The sequence below is a fragment of the Canis lupus genome, chromosome 21, assembly GCF_011100685.1.
Source record: "Canis lupus familiaris isolate Mischka breed German Shepherd chromosome 21, alternate assembly UU_Cfam_GSD_1.0, whole genome shotgun sequence".
Taxonomy (NCBI): Eukaryota; Metazoa; Chordata; class Mammalia; order Carnivora; family Canidae; genus Canis; species Canis lupus.
Window position 1 is genome coordinate 25,640,184 of NC_049242.1, and position 22,662 is coordinate 25,662,845.

General features: G+C 55.3%; 2 protein-coding genes across 8 annotated transcripts in view; both read left to right on the forward strand.

Moving 5' to 3' along the window:
• The window catches only part of ARAP1 (ArfGAP with RhoGAP domain, ankyrin repeat and PH domain 1), a 65,309-nt gene extending 55,131 nt beyond the window's left edge, over positions 1 to 10,178 (forward strand). For 4 of the 5 annotated variants that reach the window (XM_038568744.1, XM_038568745.1, XM_038568747.1 and 1 more), the window contains 10 exons: positions 63 to 131; positions 447 to 564; positions 1,941 to 2,054; positions 2,265 to 2,410; positions 2,941 to 2,973; positions 6,800 to 6,882; positions 7,626 to 7,676; positions 7,855 to 7,918; positions 9,143 to 9,292; positions 9,577 to 10,178. In XM_038568744.1, coding sequence (XP_038424672.1) covers positions 63 to 131; positions 447 to 564; positions 1,941 to 2,054; positions 2,265 to 2,410; positions 2,941 to 2,973; positions 6,800 to 6,882; positions 7,626 to 7,676; positions 7,855 to 7,918; positions 9,143 to 9,292; positions 9,577 to 9,594 — 846 coding nt within the window. In that variant the 3' untranslated portion in view covers positions 9,595 to 10,178. The remainder of the gene's footprint in view (positions 1 to 62; positions 132 to 446; positions 565 to 1,940; positions 2,055 to 2,264; positions 2,411 to 2,940; positions 2,974 to 6,799; positions 6,883 to 7,625; positions 7,677 to 7,854; positions 7,919 to 9,142; positions 9,293 to 9,576) is intronic. The other variant, XM_038568746.1, reaches the window with a different exon arrangement.
• Positions 10,179 to 20,553: 10,375 nt separating this feature from the next.
• The window catches only part of PDE2A (phosphodiesterase 2A), a 92,790-nt gene continuing 90,681 nt past the window's right edge, over positions 20,554 to 22,662 (forward strand). Inside the window, exon 1 of one of the 3 annotated variants that reach the window (XM_038568749.1) lies at positions 20,554 to 20,851. In XM_038568749.1, the coding sequence (XP_038424677.1) occupies positions 20,781 to 20,851 (71 nt within the window). In that variant the 5' untranslated portion in view covers positions 20,554 to 20,780. The remainder of the gene's footprint in view (positions 20,852 to 22,662) is intronic. The other 2 variants (XM_038568750.1, XM_038568754.1) reach the window with 2 other exon arrangements.

Below are 22,662 nucleotides of genomic sequence, written 5' to 3' on the forward strand. Positions count from 1 at the left end.
GGCTCAGAATAGCTACCTGCACATCCTCCTTGGATCGCTAGCTGAGCCCTGTCTCCTCACAGCATGCCGGTGACTTCATCTGCACAGTGTACCTGGAGGAGAAGAAGGCAGACACAGAACAGCATATCAAGGTGGGGGGTGGGGACCTGGAAGCCAAGGAACCAGAAAAGTCAGGTTGGGCTAGGCATAGGTTCAGGTGACCAGAGGAGCAAAGCTTCCATCCCAAGGGGGACCCCTAGTTTGGAACCCTTATCTGGCTGGTGTCAGGGCCTCTCTTTGCCTCCTCCCCACCCAGTAACTCAGGACCCCTTGGAGACACTCCCCCAACACTCCAAGACTCCAGAGGACTTGAGAGGTGGGCTCAGCCCTTGGATCACACAGTGAAATTGTGGCAGAGCAGAGGCCGGGACAGGGTAGGCTGACCTCTTCCATCTCGGCCACTGCAGATCCCGGCATCCATGACAGCTGAGGAGCTCACCCTGGAGATCCTGGATCGCAGGAATGTGGGCATCAGGGAGAGGGACTACTGGACCTGCTTTGAAGTCAATGAGAGGGAGGAAGCAGGTGGGTGGCTACCAGGACTGGTGCGGAATGTGGCACAGTCTGTTCTTGTCTGGGCTGCAGCCCCAGTCTGTTCTCCCCTGCTCCCCAGTGTGGCGACAGTGGTGGTCAGGGGAGTTTGGGATGACTGATGTTGCTGTCACACTGTCATCTTGGGGATGGTGGTGATAGTATGCTGGCAGGGGTTGAGGTGATGGCTGTAATGTGGTTGATGGAAAGGATGATGAAGGAGGTAGGTGGTATCAGCTACGATACCATGCTTTCTTGGTGTCAGTGAGGATGATGTTGCTTGCAAGGGTGGTGATGCTGAATTTGATGATTGGATTAATGGTGAAGGGAGTAGTAGGTGGTGATGGCCATGCAGGAGGGGTGGGGTGGCACGGGGTAGGGTGGTGGTTGTGAGGGTGGTTGTGATGGTGGTGTGAGGGAGTCATGGTGGTGAAGGGGGTGGTAAAGGCATTTTATGGCGAAGGGTTGTCTTAATAGCAGTGGTGGATGAGGGTGCATCTGTTCATTTGTTTTCCTGTTATTTGCTGGGCTGCGGAGTCAGACTCATAGTCCCTCTGCTCATAGGAGTTAGTGTGGTCAGGAATTGACACCAGTGCCGTAATTGGTGGGAGAGCTGTACAACCAAGGCTGTGATAACTGCTGTGCAGGAAAGGGCCACAGCACCCCTGGAGCTCGTAACAGGGTTGCTGGCTTTGGAGTCCCTGTGTTAGGAGGTAAAAAAGAGGAGTTACTTGGTAAAGGGGGAGAAAAGTGCCTCCAGGCAGTGGGAGTGGCACAGGCAAAGGCCTGTGGTGGCCATGGACATCATCCTTTCGAGGAGCTTGAGATGGCAGTGAAGGGGTTGTGTCACAGGGTGGGGCTGAAGACAGAGGCAGAGGCGGCCTGACCACAATGCAAAGCCATTGAAGGGTTAGTGATGGGATTTTGGAGAGGTTGTTCATTGCTGTTGGGTAAGGAGAGGCGGGGGCAGGGAGTGAGACACATACTGGAGACCACATGGAAGGCCACGGCATTAGTCCAAGGGAAATGGTAACATGCAAAGAAAGGTGTGGCAACAGCGATGGACAGAAGCAAAGAGATTTGACATATGGAGGGAAGATGGGGAGGCTTTGTTTCTGGCTTGAATGGCTTGGTGGGTAGTGTTTTGACACAGGAAAGATCACTGGCGTGGTTTCGGACGTGTGGGTTGGAGCAGCTTTGGTCCTAGCCAGATGTGTCAAGCCTGAAGCTCGGGTGTGGAGAGGGTGATCATGCTGGTGGTGTGTTGTGCTGCTGGTAGGCCTTGGGAGAGTAGGTGACATGTGTGCGTGCCAGCCCTCGGTGCTATAAGGCCACAGCAGGTGGTAACAGCAGGTGTGACCTCTCCCCAGAGCGCCCCCTGCACTTTTCGGAGAAGGTGCTGCCCATCTTGCACGGGCTGGGCACAGACAGCTACCTGGTGGTGAAGAAGCAGCAGTCCATGGATGCCATGCTGCTGTACCTCGGTAGGTGGTGGCCCCCGGTGGGCGGGGCCCGTAGGGCTGGGCAGGCAAGCAGGTCCCTTCTTTCAGAGACTGGGTGGGAACTGGTGGTACGGGGCTCATTGGTGGCCAGGATAGGCTGGGGCAGCCTCCTTCATCCTGGGACCCTTCCTGGGTGTCTGTCCCCGGGCAGGGGGGTCGGGGCAGCCCATGTCCACTCCATTCTTCCCCCAGCCAGCCACGTGGGCGACACCAAGCACGGCATGATGAAGTTCCGCGAAGACCGTAGCCTCCTGGGCCTGGGCCTGCCCTCAGGTGGCTTTCACGATCGATACTTCATCCTCAACAGCAGCTGCCTGCGGCTCTACAAGGAGATCCGGGTAAGTGACCCCAATGGCTCCTGCCCTGCAATGAGCACTGGCACACAAGTGTGCTTACATACGCATTCACTAACATCTGCCAGAGTCTGCCAGTGGGAACATCCCCGTCGTGGGGTCTTGGGATGGCACAGTGGTGGCGGAGAGCTATAGACTCTCCGGGAGCCTCTGCCATGGCCCTTGGCGGCCACTCTTCTGTGCCCTGTAGCCCCACCAGGCTCTAGTACCTGGATGCTATCACATCAAGCTCATGCGCCTCACCTGTGCCTGGGCCTTGTCACGGCACCCCCAAGAACATGCTACATCATGACAGCCCCCACAGCTCCCACCTGTGGCCCACACATGCCTCGCCACTTCACAGGTTGTATCTCCTCCATGCCCACTCTGTCCACATGCCTGGTGTCCTCCCAGATCTTGGCCCCTTGTCCCCTTTTTTACAAACCTGCCACATCCCGGCATGCACCACTGCATACACTGTCCGGGCTCTGGACCTGGACCTCCTTCCTCCATAACCCTGATCCTCTATCAAACAGAGCCAGAGGCCGTGGAGCGGGGCCCCTGAGACCGTGAGTAGCTATGAGCCAACTGCCAGCTTCCTTACACCGCCTGGGGGCCAAGTGAGCCTGGTGGGAGCCTGGGGACACAGCCAGAGCTCTTGGCTGTCCCCAGGCATGGTTCCCTGATCCCTTGCCAGTCAGCACTGGCTCCCACCTCCATCCCCAACCCTGCCTCACAGTGCTTTCCCCAAGGCAGAACCCCCATCAGTGTGATGCTTTACAGTTTTCCAAAGGACTCGGTATAGAGGCTGTAGAGCCAGTAACAAAGGCCCCTAGGTTTGAATTAGTGCTCTGACCCTCATATCCTGCCACCCCTGGAGCCATCCTCTTCCCAGCCTGGAGAGATAGTTTCAAGACTATCAGAATGTCTGTGCTACTGCCCTGATCCTAAAAGGCCAGGGTGGGACTACATAGGCTTATGATACAATCCTGCCTGTGGTAGGAGTTCCTGCTCAGCCTCCCTGGATGCTCGCCAGCCCTTATGTGCACAGCTCTGGGAGGGGAGCTTATCTACTCCTTCTTCAGGACTGCCCTATCCAGTGAGGGATAGTTCTGCCTGGGAGAAGGCCCTTGCTCAAGTTCAGCTGAGAATCTGCCTCCTGTGATGCCTCTGTGGGTCCCAGCTATGCTGTAGGGGCCACAAAGCATAGATGCCCTGCAGAGATGGGCAGCAGAAATGTTTCCATGCCCAGGGTTCTAGCCTGAGCTCCCATAGCTGGCCCCACCGGTGCCTCTAGCCCTTCCTGCCCCTCGCCTCTCCTGAGGACACTGGATAGGCCTAGCTGCCATGGAGGGAGCAGAGCAAATAGAGCAGGATCCTCACCTCCCTCTCTTTGCACATTATACATCTGTTAATAAAGCCTGGGCTCCTACAGACCCTTGTAGGGAATGCCTCTTCTTCTCTCCTTTGCTTCCCTCTATGATTACTTACTTCTGGGTCTGTTTACCCCTCCACTCAGTCTCCCTTGGTTCTGGGATGTTACTTCCCTGACCGTCTCTTTATAGGGTTGCTTAGGCCCCTTGGAGCAGAGCAAGACCATCAGTGTGGGCAGAGGGGAAGAAGATGGCTGAGGCACCTGGAAAAGCAGCAGCTGATCCCTTAGCATGGAGGGGAGAAGGCAGGGGAACTAGAAAAAGGAAAAAGATCTAATCTAATGTTTATCAAGCTAGGTTTGGTGCCCAGCCCTCCAGATACTAGGACATGTAATCTCACTATTGTCCTGTGAGGAGAGATATTGTGCCCATTTCACAGGCGAAAAAACAAGCTTCAAGTGACTTGCCTAAGGCAGTCTCTAGGTGGAATAGCCTGGGATTCAAACCCAGATTTGTTAGCCTCAGAGTTCAGGTTCTATTCCTTGAAGTACAGGAATCAAGGACTCAGGAGCCAGGCTGATCTGTGCAGCGCCAAGTAGTATTCTCTGACAGAAGCTCCAGAAGGGTGTGGTTTGGCTACCGAGGTGTTGGTAGTTCTGCTGTTTGCTGGTTTATGGAGCAACAGACAGAAATTGGGACAACAGCCGGCAGTTCAGGATATGCAGACACCCAAGCCTAGTCCTGGGCATCTTCTGTTGTTAAAGACCTTGAGGCACCTAGGAAAGGCACATTCTAGAAAAAGCTTGGTTCCAGCAGAGGTCTTTGAGCATCAAAGGGTGAACTTTATTCTCTTCCAGTGACTTCATACCTTAGAAATGCTGGAAACACGAGCTGTTTGAGTAGAAACAAAGTCCTACAATGATAGACGTCCCCTCCGCGTCTCAGCCACACTCCTGTCACACACCTACCATGCATACGCCGCACACTCCAGGGCCTGAGGAAATGGAGGTCTGAGGATTGTTTTTTCTAGTTCTCAGGGAGTCACACACTGGTTTGAATTCCTTGATTCCCACAATTCTCTCCACGCCCTGCCTGGAACTGTCTTGTCGTTCCTATGTCACACCCACGAGGCTGTTCCTTCCACTGTCAACTCACTCTACCCCTTGCTTCTAGTTCTCTTTCCCTGGCACCCACAGCTCAGCTTCTTCCAGCACCTCAGCCTGCTTTCCATTCTGTCAGTCTCCTGCTTTCCATACTTGCAACCTAGTTTTTCTCCTACTGAGTCCTTTCTCCTGTCATGCCTGGAGCCTACTGTTCTCCAGACCCGCAGACTAATTTCTTTTCTTTTCTTTTTTTTTTTTTTTAAGATTTTATTTTTTTTATTTATGAGAGACGCACAGAGAGAGGCAGAGACATAGGCAGAGGGAAAAGCAGGCTCCCTATTGGCAGCCCGATGTAGGACTCTATCCCAGGACCCCAGGATCATGCCCTGAGCCAAAGGCAGATGCTCAACCACTGAGCCACACAGGCTCCCCCCGCCCACCCGGCAGACCAATTTCTTTCACAACCTCCTAAGTCTCAAGTCTTTTCATTCCCACTCCACCTGACTCCCTCCAACCTGTTGTCTGACTTCTTCAGTGCTCTCGGCCTGGCTTCTTCCCTGCTCTCATGGAGGTTTGCCTCCCCTTTGTGTTCACCCACACCTCGTTTGCCCTATATCTGCAGCCTGATTGCCCATCCCGCTGCCCTGTTTCCTCTCTGCCTGCACCCCCGTTTGCTCCAGCCCTCTTGGGCATATAGCCATTGTCAAGTCAGGTGCTATGTGCAGGAGACATAGGGCTCCCTCATCAGAGCCTTGGTTGTCAGGGAGGGTCATGGTTAAAACAGGGCAAAAGGTCCCTAGTAAGTCCTCTTAAACTACATCTCCTGTGACAGCAGCCAAATCTCCACTAATCCCAAGGCAGCCCATCCTTTTGTAACCTCCCAGGGAGTCTACCAATCCCCGGACCTTTCCACTTCCCTGGCCATCCTCTAGTCCCTTCTTTTTGTTCCTGTTGAGGAGCCATGCCTGGGGGTGGCTGGGAGCAATGGTGGGGACAGGGTGGAGGTGGCTCAATATTTGATGCCCAGTGTTGGTTGTAAGTGAGTCCCCTTCCCCTACCATCCGCCTTGGTGCCCACCTGGTGCCTGGGGGGCCTGGTGGGGGCAGGGCTTTGAGCAGGTGGCTCCTGAAGCAGGTAGAAGGCTCATTAGCTTGACCTCCAATCAGCCTCTGCCCGGGGGGCCACTGCTCCCATACCTCTGCCTCGGAGCCAACCTGTGCCTTCTGAGCCCAGACCCATATGCAGAGGTAGGGGCCAGAGGTGTGCTTGTGAGTGCTCTGGTGCCCCTCCCTAGTATATCGGCCTCTTGCTTCCTGACCCTAGACCACTGGAAAGTTTTTCCTTTGGTCTACCAAACAGCCGTTCTGCTTCAGCTTGAGTCATCAGCCTTCCCCTTGTGGAACCAAAGAGCTAGTAACTGCTCACCCCACAAGTCTTCTGTTCACACGGTCAACCCTGGAGCCTCCGTGGGGTGGAGAGGGATGAGGAGTAAATAACTGGAGACAAACAGACCCAAGCAGCCAGCTGAGGCTCTCAGATCATATGCGCTCATTGGGTTTGGTACCAGAGGGTGATGTGCAGACTTCTCCCTCCACTGGTTCAGCCAATGCTGCAAGTCAGTTCTCCAGTTTGCAGGACATCAGGGAGGGCCTGAGAATCACTGCCCTGTGTCGTTCTGCTGGAATGGCCGCTGCCTCGGGGACTGAGGGTTGACTGTCTGATGCTGCTGCAGGGAGAGAAGCCTGGGGGGGCTTAGTTGGGCTGGATGGTGAACAGGAAGGGCTTGGTCAGGAAGGCTTCCTGAAGGAGGTTCCCTGTGCTGGGATGCAAAGGGGGCTAGGGAGGAGGGAGGTGCCCCATCACCCCAATTCCTGCCCTGGCTGACTGAAATGCCATCCTTCTGCCCTCCTGCACCCCAGAGTCACCGGCCTGAGAAGGAGTGGCCTGTCAGGAGTCTCAAAGTCTACCTGGGAGTGAAGAAGAAACTCCGGCCACCCACGTGGTGAGCTGGGGCTGAGGCCTGGGGGAGCTCATAATGGTTTGGGTGGGTAGGTGGAGGCAGCACAGCCGGAGCTTTGAACTTGACAAGGGGTTGGTACCATAGTTCTGAAGGTGTGGTCTCCCAGACCAGCAGCAGTGGCACCACCAGGAAACGTCAACAGCCCAGATTCTTGGTCCCACCCCAGACCTGCTGAGTTATGGGTCCTGAGGAGTGGGGCCAGCAGTCTGTGTGGGACAAGCCATCTAGGGGACTCTAATGCTTGGTCAGGTTTTGAGAACCACTGGCCTGGATTGAAATCCCATCACTGACTACCTCTGGGACCTTTCTGTGCCTCACTTCCTACATCCGTGGAATGTGGAAAATAATGGTACACCTGTTTCAGAGGGTGGTTGTATGCTTTTGAGATGAAAAGTAATACATAGTCACTATTATTGTTATTAATTGCAGTAGTCAGACCTGGTTTTCTAACTTTCTCCTCTCCTCTGTGGACTGGGCCTGGTTGTCTCTCAGGGACTAGGGCAGGCCTGGGGGAAGCGGGGATGGGATGGGGAGCCAGGGGCCTGGGGGGCTGGTGTGGGCTGAGAAGAAGACACAGTGGCCAGAATGTGTCTGCTTGCAAGAAGGCCCTGAACTCTGCCCCCTGGCTCTGGCCTGGGCCTCTGGGCTCTGTCCTCTGTCCTGGGCACCTAGGCTGGGAGGCCTCTGGGGGATGCTATGTGACTCCACCTGCCCCTCCTCTGCAGCTGGGGCTTCACAGTGGTGCATGAGACGGAGAAGCATGAGAAGCAGCAGTGGTAAGTGAGGGCACTGGCCTGAGACCCCAGGCTGAGGAGAGATGGTTGTGTGTCCCCTCTGGTTGGGTCCCTTCACTGGCCACATCTGTGCCCTGCCTGGAGACTCTGGGCTGGGAAGACAGGCAGGGTGTTCCCTGCTCAGCCTTGGCAGCATCCCGATGTATGTCCTACCCCGCAGGTACCTGTGCTGTGAGACGCAGACGGAGCTCCGGGAGTGGTTTGCCACCTTCCTCTTTGTGCAGGTACCAGGTGGAGGGTGGGGTCCTAGGAGGCTTCCATCGTGGAGAATGGGTATGTTTATTTCTTCACCATAAAGGCCACTAGTTGCTTCAAGGAGATTTTGAGTTGCTTTTAAATCATTCGCTTGCTCATTTACTCAGTAAACCCTGCCTAAAGTCCTATCTCCTCCAGCCCCAAGCCAGATGTGCTAGAGACAGAGGACGCAGACCCCTGCCCTCAGGCACTCCCCAGGTAGAAAGGAAAACAGATCTAGACGTGGCCTGTTACATGGCCCGGTGTGATCAGTGTATGGAGACAGAGAAAAGCCCGGGGACCCTACCTGGGGGAGGCGGTGGGTGGGTGGAGAAGGCAACAAGGAGGGGGTGTCACAGGCTAAGTCTGAGGATGACAAAAAGCCTTCACCAAGCAAAGGCAGTGAGGGTGGGGGTAGTGGCTTCTAGGCGGAAGGAACAGTTTATGCAGAGGCATGGTAAGAGAACTACAGCTTGCCCAATGGGGTGTAAAGAGAGAAGCCAGGAGTGCCAGAAGTTGACACTGGAAAGGGAGTCAGGAGCCAGATCTCAGAGTCTTGAAGGCCATTCCAAGAAAGCTGAATTTGACCTAGTCAGCAGTTTGAAGCAAGAAAGTGGTGTGCAGGTTGGTGTCTGAGAGGGCTCTTTCTGGATGCGGCGCACAGAGGAGGACAGATGGGGTGGGTAAGGTGGCTGCTGCAGTGGGCCAGGTGGGAGCAAGCTAGCAAGGGCTCGGAGCCAGAGCAGGGCCGGGGGAGGAGCAGGGAGGGGGTGGGCTCAAGCCAATCGATTTTAAATGAGAGTTCAGAATGGTTTAGGGAAAAGGGAGACAGCACTGTACTGGGGTCCTGGGCTGAGTCCTTTGAGCCCTGAGCTTTCTGGTAGTCAAGCCTAAAGGGAAACAGGTGGATTCTATGGTTTTCTGGGTTCCTGGTGAAAGGCACACACATGTTCCTCTAGAACTGTTTTCTTGGTGTCAGATTCTTGGAGCAGTTTGTCAGTGGACCTGGAGGTAGGAGTTGTTGAGTAACATAACTGGCTGGGTTTTGCCAGGGATACAGTCATGTTCTCCTAACAGCTGCTTCTCACATTGGCTGGGATCAAAGCTGAGGGTGTCACCTCAGATCATAGCCGGAGACATTTCTGGGAAGGGTGGGTGGATCTGGAGCTGAGTGTCCGGGTGAGCTGAGTGCCCTCTTCTCACCTGCTCCCCAGCATGACGGCCTGGTGTGGCCCTCGGAGCCCTCCCGTGTGTCCCGGGCTGTGCCTGAAGTCCGGCTGGGCAGCGTGTCATTGATCCCCCTGCGTGGCAGTGAGAACGAAATGCGCCGGAGTGTGGCTGCCTTCACCGCAGACCCCCTTTCTGTGAGTGGCTTTCCATCCCTGTGGGCAGGGGGCTGGGACCTGGAGGGGGTCCTCCTTCCCCCTCTCCTGATTGCCCTCTGGCCCCCTCCCTCCATCCTCCAACCAATCCTGGCAGGCTCTGTTGGAGGAGCCCCCTCTCTGCCCTGCCCTGGGGACCCCAGCTGACCTGAGCCTTCCCAGGCCAGCATTACAGAATAGCCGTAGAAGCCTCGGCAGGGCCCCTTTGGCCCCTGTGAACGTTCACAGGGTGCTTATGGAGTCTGGGCTTCTGTGCCTTCCCACAGCTCCTCCGCAACGTCTGAGCGCAGGAGCCAGCCCCTGCCGCTGGGACTCTGCCGCCATGAAGCTTTCCTGTTCAGACACCCTCACGCCCTACGTGCCTGGTGTGAACCAGCAGGGGGCGCATGAGGAAGCCGCAGCCCCCTCCCCCAACATCCCACGTCCTGGGGCGGCAGCAGGGTCTGCCTGAGGAGGAACCCCTCATCTGCTCTGTCCAGGTGCTCAGCCCTCCTGGCCTGGCCTGCTCCCTCTCCAGGGTCACCCACCCTGAGTTTGAGGGGTTGGAGACATGGGATGGGCGTCAATGGGGAACTCTAGAGGACCACCATCCTTGCAGAGGCCCAAGGCCCTGGGGCCCCCGCTGGAAGGGAGCCCACCCCCTTGTCACAAAGTCCAGAACAGCAAAGAGTGGATGCTCTACAGGAACACCTAGCTGGGATGGGGAGGAGCTCTTGGGTAAGTTTCTCCGGAGCCTAGAGCTGGGCCCGGGGGGACTTCAGGAACCCCTTCCAGTCTAGGCAGACTGCGAGGGCCCAGGCTGCCTGGTGTCCCTTCCCCACTTTGGGGGCCTTTTGATAATATAAATATATCTGTATATTTTATCCTATGTTGCTGAGGCCTGTGATTGGTTGGGGATTTTAGGTGTCCTGGTATAGGAGGGGACAGGAGTTCAGGAGGCCCAGAGGTGAGTGAGTGCCTAGTTCCGTGAAGGTGGGGGGACCTGGGCCTTCAGCTGCTTAGCCACTTGCTCCTGACCCCGGCCAAGACAGACCCCAGCTGGAGCGAGCCCCTTTCCCTGCTGCAGTTTAAAGTCTGGGCCAGGGCCTAGGTGTAGCATGTGAGTGGCTCAGGGCAGCCCCTCACCAGCCACTCTGAGACACAGAGTCACAGGAGCTCTATTAAGTTAGGAAGAAGAACCTCAGGTGTCCCTTGGTCCCTATGCATGCCCTTCCAGAGATTGGCCCTACCTTACACCAGGAAGCTGCCCTCACTGGGCACTGCCTACTTGTCTCCTACAAGACGAGGCCCTGGCAAGTGGGGAAGATAACGAGCTGTTTAGAGACCGATTTGGGACTCCCTGGGAAGGTGCCAGACACCACATTCCTCCTTCTGCCTAGAGCCTCATTATGGCCTCTCTCCAGGGGCCCAGCAGGCAGAAGGGCTGACCTCCCAACCTTAGCCTCAGCCAGTAGGGGCTGGGCAAAGGGGGGGTGGGGTGGAGATAGGTCACGTGACCTGTGATTCATGTGATCCTGCCCTGGGGCAGGCCCCTGTGTGGATGGGGTCTTGAGGGACCTGAACTCCAGGTTCCTTGTTCCGGTCTCTTGAGAAGGGGAGATGGATGCCAGAGCGGAATGGGTTTCCTGGCCAGCTTCACAGGCTGGGGCTATGCCCCTGCATCTCCCACGCTTACCCTGCCCTGGGTGGGGTGCACCAGGCTAGGCTGACAGATTGAAAGTCTGACCACTCTGCCTGCAGCTAGGACGAGATTGTTGTCCAAGTGCTCAGGGGCTGGAATTCTTCCCTGGATCTGACCTTGGACTGACCAGCTAGTTCTGAGGCCCAGAAAGGGTGGATGAGACCGGAAATGCCCCAGTGCTAGGCTGCCAGTGTCCCGGCCCTGGCTCAGGGATTGGTTGCAGTGACTGAAATGGGCCACCAGGGGGCAGCCACGGATAGCTCAACGTAGCGGGTCCCAGAACAGGTTCTGGAGGCCCCGGTGTGGCTGTCCTAGACCAGGCCTTGTTCTGTTAGAGTGTGGGGTGGGACCTGGCCCTGCCTTTGACTCCAAGGCTAGTGATATTCTGGAAGGCAACACCAAGTGCTTTGGACTCCCAGGATCTAGGAGCCAGGTGGAGAGAACAGCCTTTTTCTAAGTATCCACTGTGGCTCAGAGCCCCTGTGCTCTCTGCACTGTCTCCTCCTTACAGAGGAAGAAGAGCTCAGAGAAGGGAGGTGAGTTGCCCAAGGTCACAGAGCTCTCCTGAATCAGAACTGAGATCAGTTCTACTATCCCACTTTTGGGGGAGGGGGACTCCCACCTCCATATCCCTCCTGATGTCAACTGTGCTCTCTTTACTTATAATTGGCCCCTTATATCCCCTGGGGAAGGAGTTAATGATAACTTAAAGTGCTTTCCCTTGGGACCAGGGATGACATTACAACAGGAGCCTCCAGGCCTCAACCTGAATGAATTATGGCAATGACAACAGTAGGATGAGTGGATTAGGGCAGGAGGTTCTACTGGTCTTGGTGACAAGGACTACTAGAAATGGGGCCTCTTGGGACCCTGAGTGGTTTATTCACATATTATTTGAGGTTGGGTTGGTGGGAGCAGAGAGGGGGATGGGGAGAGATGGATGTGTGAGGAGCCTCGAGCTGGACCTGCTGAGAGGTGGTGAGCAGCTCTTGGAGAGGAAGGAGGCTTTCTGGAGGAGGAGGTGCCCCCAAGATGGCCCTGAAACCTGGAAGCCTTGCCAGGTACACGTGGTAGGGATGAGTGCAAGCTGGGCTGGGGGTGGATTGAGGTATTGGGAGAGAAGGACCGGGTGACCCAAGTCTGGGCCTGATCACAGGGGACCACATTGAGCCCTGGGAGAGAAGGCTGTGGCAAATCAGCCTGGGTGGTGAGGGCACTGGGGATAGAGAGGAAGGAGGGAAGTGGGGGAGGGCTGGGTGATGCAGGAGGGATGCCTTTCTCTCTCTCTCTCTCTCTCTCTCTTTCTGCCACCTCCTTCCTGCTCAACCTGCCCAGACTGCAAAGTGTTCAGCAGGCTTTGAGGGCCTCTGGGCCTTGGGAGACCCCTGGTTCTGCAGGAAATTGATGAGGAAGATGGGCCCTGCCTCCTCCTTCCCCCAGAACCAAGGGATTGGAAGGGGGCCTGGAGCTAAGGCCTTCTTATCTGGTCCCATGCTCCGGTGGCTCCCGAGCCCCCTGCCCACAGCTCACTGTTTTGGAAAAACATGGGTGTGAAAGCCAGCTGGGCAGATGCCGACACTCGCATCTATAAGCTCTGGAGCCTTGGCTGACATCCTGAGGTCTCTGATCCTCCCTGTTCTCATCTACTTTGGAGATATTAATAGTACCTACTAATGGGAGGATTAAATGAGCTAATAAGTGTGAAGTACCTAGCACTGTCCCTTGACAATCCCCTTCCCAATCATGTCTGGGGAGACATAGCATCCAGAGTCTTCTCCAGGCCCAATATATTTTACTTCAACAAGCACTTCTTCAACCCTACTGTGGGCAGAGCTTTACTGGACACTGAGGGGAAGCAGATAAGTAAGTGCTGGGGGTGGGGAAGCCCTTGTGGTAGGGGTATCGATCAGGAAAGCCTCCACAGAAGGAGACGAGACTACAAAGATAAGCAGATTTCTGCAGGTGGAGTGAAGAGGGCAAGGTGTCTTCAGAAGAGGGACCAGCATGAACCAGGGCCAAGGTGACGTGACCCTGCAGTGAGCAGCCACTTGTGAGTGCAGCTTAGTGCCCCGGGGCCTGTCGCCCATGCCTCTAGTGTTGGGGTTTTGCCTTTCCTGTCTCTTAAATGTAACCACATCCCAGTCAAATGGGCTCCTTGGGGTCTTCCCCCACCAGAACAAGAATAATTCCTATTCCTTTAGCTAGCTTTGTGGCCAAAGTGTGATCCAGGCCTTAATCTGGGGAATGTCTGTCTCACATATACACATAAGTACGACTGACATGAACCTCCCAACCTCTCCTCCAGTATGACACTTCCTTCAGGAAGCTCTTCTGTATTGTTCCTCTATACCGTGTGTATATGCCCAGGTCACTTGCCCCCAGCTAGGGAAGAGCTACCAGATCAGGGTGCCCTGGTCAGCAGCCCAAGCTGCTCCAGCCCTAACGTGTGCCCTCTCCCATGCCACTCTCAGCTTGTGGAAATTTCCGTACTTTCTCTGCCCTGGTTACAGCTCTTACTGCTGTATTTATCACCCTGGAGACACAGTGGCACAGGCGCACACATGCTATACACACACACACATACACACACACTCATGCCCTGTACACATGTGGTGCCTGCACACCTCAGCCTGCGCTTCCAGATGCGCAGACACACACATATGGCACGTGTCTGAACGCCCCCACAATAAAGCTCTCTAGGAAAATTGCCCCCACCCTGCTCCTCCTCCTCCTCCACTCGGTCCTCCCACCACCAAACACCTCAAAACACTGAGACCAAAGAGATGGGCTGGACAGCCCTCCCACCACTTGTCAGCCTGGGAGGCACATCCCACTCCCTGACTACAGCGTCCTCCTTCCCACCCTTCTTCCCTCCGTCTGTCTCCTCAGCTTCTCAATCCTTCACTTTTCTGTACCCCTGTCTCTCCCTGCGCCTCAGTCATTTGAAGTACTCTTGTCAAAAGAGGTAGAAACCACGCTTCCTCCTTGCCCTCCTTCCTGAGGCCCTCAGGAAGGGGGGATCTCAGGGGGGCTGATGGAGACAGAGGGACAGGCTGAGGGTACCCAAGGGCCTGAGCCTCCAGATCCTGTCACTTCCGGTCCCTCCTGGACAAGGGGAGGGCTGTGTGCCTGGCACCATGGAGACCAGCGTCATGGCAACACAGCCTGGGTGGGCACAGCCTTCCTCCTAGGGGCCCCCCATAGTCCCCTAGGAACTGCCAAGCAGCTCTAAGGAGATGAGCCTTGTGCTGGCACCCACCCCCAGCTCATACCAGCCCAAGAACCCACCCTGACCATCTGTATTTGCATCCCAGCTTCCAGTGACACAAGTCACTAATCTCCAATGGGGTGGGTGGGGTGGTGGATTCTCTTGCAAACATGAGCTCCAGAGCTGGGGACTTTGGGTCTTTTATTGGCTGAGGGTTCATTTATTGATTGAGAGTCAGAGAGGGCAGGGACTTGCTTAGGGGAACACAGCACATCTAGCCGGGCTCCTGACTTAGACATCACTTCTCTCTTCTGGTCTCCCACCTTTGACCCAGGTCAGTAGTCCCTGGAGCAAAGGGGTCCTTCCAGCCTGGAGGGTCTCCAGCCAGTCCTAGTGTTGGCAATGAAAATGATGCAAATGATAATGCTGATAAGCCACAATGAAGTACCCACACCTCCTGGGCTAAGGCTTTGCATGTGTTTCCATTTAATCCTTTCAACAAACCCCATGAGGAAGATATTCTCATTTTATAGGTGAAGAAACCAAGGCATGGACTTGACAATGTCAGGTGACTAATAAGTGGTGGGGCTGAGAAGGAACACAGGTCCTTCCCAGATGGCGCAGGTGAGCCAAAGCTTCATGCCTAGTGTCCTCCCCAGCAGGAACTCTTTTTCTAAATCAGCGACAGACCGTGTTTTCAGTTCTGTCTTTCCTTCTGGAGAGAGTTTACGGGGAGGATCTGAAGCCAGGGGAGGGTATTTTTCTAAGAAGATGGAGAGGGAACAGAGCCCTTCTTGTGTGGTCAGCCCTAGGGAAGACCTCCCTCACAGTCCAGCAAAGCAAGCTCACAAATCCCAGGACTTCATAGGACCTTCCACCTGTCCAAGCCCAGGCTGGAGCTGTGTGCTGGAGGGAGGAGACCCTGGCTCCTGTGCCCAGCCTTAGCTTGTCTACCGACCTTGATGGAGGCACAGTGCACTTGCCTCCCTCCTGCCTTATGTAATCATTCAAATATAGCAGCTGCCTTTATCCCACTGAGTCACACCCCCTCCCGCCCCCGCTCAGGTGCGGGGAGTTAAGGGGGAAGAGGTAGATTAGGGCTGTGTGGGCAGCTCAGGGCCCCCTGGGAGGAGGATCCTGCTGCATTGGAGGGTGGTGGAGGTGAGGGAGCTGGGGCCAAAACCCCAGGGAGAGCAAAACCTTCCCCAGAGTGTGAAGCCCCAGGGGCCACTTCTGTTTTGACCTATCCCTGCTGAAATTCCACCACGGACTGTATCCACAGCCTTCTTTCCTAGTCCTGTGCCTGGTGGAAGAAGTGAGGAGGAGGAAGGAGAGCTGGAAGATTACAAAGAAGAGGAGGTAGTGGAGTAGGGCAGTGGCCGGGACTCGCTGGTGCTCGCCCTGCCTTTTACTCACTGTGTGGCCTGGGCATGTTTCTGCCCCCTTGTTTCCCCCCCTGCACCATAAGGAATGGGATTCCACTGGCTCTGACACCTTGTGGTGCCTGAGCCATATTCCTGGAGATGACCTCGACCTTAGGCAGAAGACACTTCAAAGCGTCTGGTCTACCTCTGTCCCAGGCTGACTTCCCTCTCTTCCTTTTCTTTGTGCATCTCAAGCTCACCCTCCATGGGCCAGCTCAGCACCCACCCCCCGAAATCTACAGGGCTACGGAGACAGGGTCACTGGGTTCTGGGTTGAGGGGCTGAATTTTGACTGCCTCACCCCTTTCTGAACTGGCCATCTGCTCCACCACTTTATTCCCCTGCCCAATGAGGGAGCTTACTACCCCCGTGTGAGGTCACCCCTTCTTTTATAGGGCAGCTCTGACTGATCCTGGACATGAAGCAGGCCCACACAGTGCTTCAACCCTCAGTTTTGGGTCCCCAAAGCCATCTTCCTGAGGTGTTGAAGAAACCACACCACCTTACAGCTGTTCTGGAGCCTTTGTAGTTTTTTATTCCTTTGTCACCTGTGCTGTGATGGGGTCTGTGCTTAGTGTGAGGACACGGAGCTATGCCAGGCTCCTTGACAAAGACAAGAGGAGCCATTGTCCTTAGAGTCCCAAGTGGCAGTTTCCTGGCTAAGGGGAAGGCAGAGAAGCACTGTGAGGTGGCTCCAAGCTTCCCACTCCCCCCACCCCTGGGCTTCAGTTGCCAAGACCCAGATGTGGGCCCATCTTGGCTCCCAGCCAGAGGGAGTCACCCAGGGGTTTTCAGGCCGAGCCTCTGTGAAATCCATGTTCTGTCAATTACCAGCCTTTCCCCGAGAAGGCTGAGGGGTCCTCTGTGGCTTCAGCCTGCCCTTGGGTCAGGGTGGGGACGGGTTCCCACAGAGTAGGGCAGTGGGAACCACCTGTGTCCCCACATCCACATGCAGCCTTTTATTGAGGACTTGCTCTGATGCGATCCTGCCCTGAGCTCAAGCACTGTCTCCCTTCCATATTCACCTGTGTTTCTTTCCTTCCTATTTCCCTCAACATTTCTCACTCATACCTGGTGAGGCCACCCAAAGCCTGGGGGCTGGGGCTGAGGTGAATAGGACTTGGCCTGTCCTTGAGAAAAGTGTGATCCAGTAGAGGAAATGAGGTGATCCTGTGCAGGGGTGAAAGGTGGGACAGATGATGTGGGAAGAGGGAGGTAGCCAAAGGCTTCTCAGCCCAGAACCCACAGATCCCTCCTGCCTACCCTGTCCCCTGTGGGTGAGGAGAGGGTGTGTGCTGAGCTGATCCAAGGAGGCTAAGCCAGGATTTGGGATGGGTGGAGAAAAGCAAGAGGAGAGGGAAGTGAGGCTGGGAACCAGACGGCACCAAGTTAAGGAGGGAGAAAGAACTGACCTGTGCTTAGGGAATAGACCTTGCTCTGTGTGGAGCAGGGGATGGAGATTGATTAGTCAGAGCCGAACATGAGCGACTTCAAATACCAGGCTAAGAAACTTGTCCTTTATCCTGAAGGCGCTGGGGAGCCATGCAAGGGTTTTGAAAAAGGGTTACATGACCAGCTAGATAGTCAGTGCCCCGTGCAGGGTGGAGTGGAATAGAGCTGAATTGGGGCAGGGGGCTGGAGAAAGACCAGAGGAGGGTGCACTCAGCTGGGCCCAAGGGATGGAGGCAGTGGACAGATGTGAGAGAATTACGGAGGGACAATTGACAGTGACAGAGTTGACATAGGAAGTGCAGGAGAAGGAAGAGGCAAAGCGACTTTGAAGTTTCCAGACAGAATTAGAACTTTGCTAATGCCTTTGATAGAAACAAAAGACAGGTTAGATGTTGAATATTTGAGTGCGAGGGGCCTCTGGGATGCCCCGCAGATGCCCAGGAGGCAGCCTGTACGGAGGGCTGGAGGGTCGCTGAAGTCAGTGCGTCAGGGGAAGGCTCCAAGCTCCCTGGCGGTGGGGTGGAGAAGCGGGAGAGACAGGGCCCGGCGCTTCTGCGAGGAGCACCCATGTTGAGGGGGCAAAGGGAGGAAGAGCCAGCGAGAGAGACGCAGGAGGGGCCGTCTGGAAGGTGGGAGGGAAGCAGCCGCGCAGGAAGGGGGCGGGAGAGGGCTCTGAGCAGAAGCCGCCTTCTTTGGCAGCGAGGAGGTAGCTGGAGCCTGCAGTGCTCGCGAGGCAGTGGGCGCAGGGCGGAGGCTGGATCCCAGAGGCTGCGTCCTCCCGTCCCTTTGGGCAGCCCCCCGCCTCCCAGCTTCCTCTCCCCTCCCGCCAGCTCCCCCGACTAGCGAAAACCCGTGTCTGCGGGGCGGGGGCGGCGGCGGGGGCAGGGCCAGGGCCAGGGCCAGGCCCGTGAGCGCGGCACGCCCGGATCAGCACCCGGGAGAGCGGCCGGGGCCTGCGGCGGGGCGGGGCCTGCGGCGGGGCGGGGCGGGGCCTGCGGTTCCTGCCGCGCCCGCGGAGGGACGCCTTGGCCCTCTCCCCTTGCAGAAGCACGCCCCGCCATCCGGGCACTGCGCTACAGGAGCCCCTACCCCAACATCTGAGGCCGTTACTCCCTCTCAGCGCCATCCAGTCCACCTCTTCAGGGTGGAGATGGGAGGAAGACTTTACCCGGACTTGACAGGCATTTCCAAAGCTTTACAACTCTTTGAGCTTGGAAATTGTGACCTCTCCTTTTGAATGAGAAAACTAAACTGAAGTTTAGAGAGATTAAATGACTTGCCCAGGGTGCATGGCAGAGCTGGGATTTGAACTTCCACCTGCCTGGGCTCTAAGTCCTGGAGTACCTGAGTACCCAGGAGTCCTGGATATTGTGCCTCGTTCCTGCACACTCCTTACTCCTGGGTCAGCTGTGGAGTCTGGTGTGGCAGTAGGATGAGAGGAGACCTTCCCTCCTACCTGACTTGCTTGAGTTTATTCCCAGGAGATTTCTGAAGATGAGGCCTTCACCATCGTTTCCAGAGTGGGAGGGCAGAGAGGAGGCTAAGGGGTAGGTGAGGCCTCAACGCACCTGCTTCCCCTGTGCCCGGAGGTGCCCTCCTTTAAACCAGTGTCTTTAAAAAACACCTCGGACTCAGCTTCTTACTGCCAGGCTCTTCGGGGCGTGAAGGGGAACTGTGAGAGGCCAAGCCTGGACATGGTCCAGGGTAGGGGCTTTCTGGACCTGAAAAATGCCTTCCTAGCTGGCAGGCATGAAGTAGGAAGGTCCCAGGTATGAGTCAGGCTGAGAAAACAGTGTGGCCAGAGCTTTCAGAGGTCTGAAATTCTACCTTCTGGAGCCACAGTGGGAAGCAAAAGCTCCCTCATATTTTCTTTCCTGAAACTTCCAAAGCCACAGGTCAGAGGTGAGGTTATTGGTGAGGGCTACACCTAGTCCCTGTCGGCTAGAGTACACCCCCTTCTCCTGGGTTCCCTCCCTTTAAGACCCAGTGGTATCATCTCCTACAGAAATGCTCACCAACCCCCGACTAAGTCAGGGGCCCTTTTTGGGCACTACAGACTGTGCTTCCATCATACTACAAGTTGTACCCCCCCACACACACACACCTTGACTGGGTGCTGCTCCAAGGCAAAAAACAGTCTGAGTCACATCTAATGAAGTTGGCTAATGGTAGGTGTTTGTGAATGAATGAATAAGTTGGTGGAGGAGCCAGCATTGAACCCCTATTTCCTGCCTCGAAGTGTGGAGCTTTTTCTTTTCTGTCCAAAGACTCTAGTGAGACAGCTCCCTACTTGTCCCATTGCTAAAATGAGCCCATTCCATTGGCTTAATGCTCCCTCCTGAGCAGTCTTCTCTGGCAACAGAGCAGAGGTCCAGCAGGCTTTCTCTCATGCAGATAGTCTGTGCACAGTGAAAACCAAGTGGGCAGGCTGTGGCCTGGGTGCCCACAACTCCTAGTAGAAGTGCATGCTTCTGGGCACCTGGCTGGTTCATTCCATAGAGCATGTGACTCTTGTTTGTTTTAAAGATTTTATTTATTCATGAGAGAGACAGAGAGAGTGACAGAGACATAGGCAGAGGGAGGGGCAGGCTCCGTGTGGGGAGCCTGATGTGGGACTTGGTCCGGACCCCAGGATCATGCCCTGAGCCAAAGGTAGATGCTCAACCACTGAGCCACCCAGGTACCCCGAGGATGTAACTCTTGATCTTGGGGCTGTGAGTTCGAGCCCATGTTGGTTATAGAGATTAGTTAAAAATAAAATTTAAAAAAAAGTGCATGCTTCAGCATCAGGTCCCACAGTGCCCCAGCTAAACAGAGCCACTAAAAAGTGGACTCTGTGACAAGGCTGAGTCCAAAGACCATTAGCAAAAGTACCCAGAGCCCCTGTGTACACAGCTCCATGCACCCCAGGACATAATACAAACTCTGTAAGGGAGCCCAGAGGAGCTGGTTCTGCCTGGAGGCCTGGCCCTGCCATACTTCAGAAGGATGCAGAAGTGTCCCTTGATCCTGAGGGCCTCTATAATGGGGTACCGCAGGGTCTGGGTCTCATCCATTTGCCCCTCATCCCCAGTTCCCATTGTACTCTGCATTGTGTAAATCCATCCTCATACCTCCCTGGCATCCTCTGCTTCTCTCTCTCTCTCTCTTCCTCTATCTCTCATCTCTGCTTCCCCCCCTTTTCTTTTCTGTCTTTGTTCCTCTGTGTGTGTTTTCCCTATGCCTCTCTGATCTCTCTATATTTCCATCTTGATCTCTCTGAGGCTCTGATCTCTCTCTTCTCTCCTTCATGTATTTCTCTCTTTCCTGTCTGTTTCTCTCGGTCTCTGTCCGTTCCTCTGTGTGAGAGTCTTTTTTTTCCTCTCCCAGCCAGAGTCTCTCCCTACCCCTCCCTCCCTCTCTCCCTCTCTGTCTGGGCCTCTCTGTTCCTCCTCCCTCCTCCCTCCCCCTTCTGCATTATCAGACCTGCTCCAACCTCCTCCCAGAGCCAGCCTAGCGGCAGAGGCAGTGGCAGCCGGAGAGGTGGAAGCAACTGGGGCAGCAGCAGCACGAGATTGGGGTATTGAGTCCAGGCTGAGTTGGGGACAGGCTACCGCTCCTGGTTCCCGTGCCTACTGGGCCAGGCACCCTGCCTGGAACCCCGGGCAGGGTGGACAGGGCGAGGTGCCACCTTAGTCTGGCTGGGGAGGCAGACGATGAGGAGCGATGGGGCAGGCATGCGGCCACTCCATCCTCTGCAGGAGCCAGCAGTACCCGGCAGCGCGACCGGCTGAGCCGTGAGTACTATTGAGGGGCTGGAGGCTTGGGTGAGCGGCTGCAAGAAGCACCATGAACCAGGGTCCTGGGAGTGCCTGTGAGGAGCCGGGGTTGGCGTGGAGCTGAGCCACGTGGGAGGATCGATCCTGTTCCTGGGTGCTGGTTGCTGGACTATAGCCTGGGGGCCTCTGCACAGCGTTGGGGGTGTCTGGCATCAACCTAGAGGGTGATGGGGCTAGGGTCCCATAGAAGGGGCTGGGGGAGGGGTTGGTAATGAACCTAATTATCCTTTCAAGGGCTGGGGGTAGGGGAGGTCTGCAGGGAGTTCCAAGGAGCTCTGGGGGGCTGAGATAAACTGATTCAGAACCCTGGAGAAGGATGAGACGTCTGGGACCACGTGTGTGCGTGTGTGTGTGTGTGTGTGTGTGTTGTGTGTGTGTGTGTGTTGTGTGTGGTGTGTTGTCCATGTGCCCGCACTCCCACGTGTGAAAGAGAGAGAATGAGGGAGGGAGAAAACAAACATGAATATGAACGAGTAAGTGGCACTGAAACAGAAGAGGGTCTGGGGCATTGCCTTTCATGGGATTGGGATTCATAGCCACCAGTTTAGGCAACTTTACCCCCAAAACACCTGTCCCAGAGAGAGCCATGGCTGGTTGAATGAGGCCTCTGTGCACCAGCCTCATGTGTGTCCACACTTGGGGGGTACTTGTGCAGGTGAGTGGAATGGGGGGTTCTGTGGAAGTGCCCCTCTACCATCCGAGAGCTGCCAACGTCAGGGACAAGTGACATGTGTGTCTCCAAGTGAGTGGAGGTGCAAATCTGTGCCTGCACAGGAAGGTACGTGTATGTGTGTACATGTGTGATGTGCGAGGTGGCATGTGGGGTGGGCAGGGGTCTGTGGAGTCCTTGGTGGTTGGATGTGCAGCAGCCTGTCAGGATGTGTGAGTAATCCTGTGTGACTGAAAGTGTTCATCTCTATACGTGTGAGTGCAGGTTACATTGTGTATAGGTGTGTATGTGTGTTAGTTTGAGTTTGTATGTTGGCATGCATGTTAATATGTGTGCCTACATCTGCAAAAGAGTGACTCAATCTTGAATGTATTGTTTGATTCCATGTACACTCATGTTTGTGTTCTTGCTAGTGTGTGTATATTAGTGTTGAGCTGTGTGTGTACGTGTGTGTGTAGATGTGGATGTCTGTTAGTATAAGTGGGTGTGGGCGTGTGATCATGGTGCTGGTGGACATGAGTGTATATTGGTGCTTGTGTGGCTGGTGTATGTGTATGTGTGTATCTGTGTGTGTATTCATCCAACTGTGCGTAGGTGGATGTTTCCTTCCCCTGGTGGTTGAAGACACAGCTGGGACACTGTGGCCCACTGAGGCAGGGCGGGGGTGGCTGAATGTGCGACCACCTCTGTGAGCCCAGGACAATTCATTCTGCACCCTGTGGGGAGATGAAGAAAAGAAATAGGCAATAATGGCTCTGCCCTCTGGGGCCTCCTAAGCTTCCTAGACATAAAATAGCTTGAGAATAATTAAGTATAAAGATCAAGATCAAGCTAACAGGTGGGGGTGGAGTGGGTGCACCACAAGCAAAGGCCCTGGGTGGGGATGGGGCATGTTCCTGGAGCAGTGAAGAGGCTGAAGCGGTAAGCAGCAGCCACATCCTATAGGACTTTGAACTCCAGACCTCTTGGGCTTTATCCTGAGGGCTCTAGGGAGCCTGAGAAGATTCTCTGTGGTGGGGACAGAATCAGGTTTGGGTTTTAGAAAGCTGCCTCAGTGGTACCGTCAAGGTTGAACTGGAAGAGAAAGATGGGGCAAGGA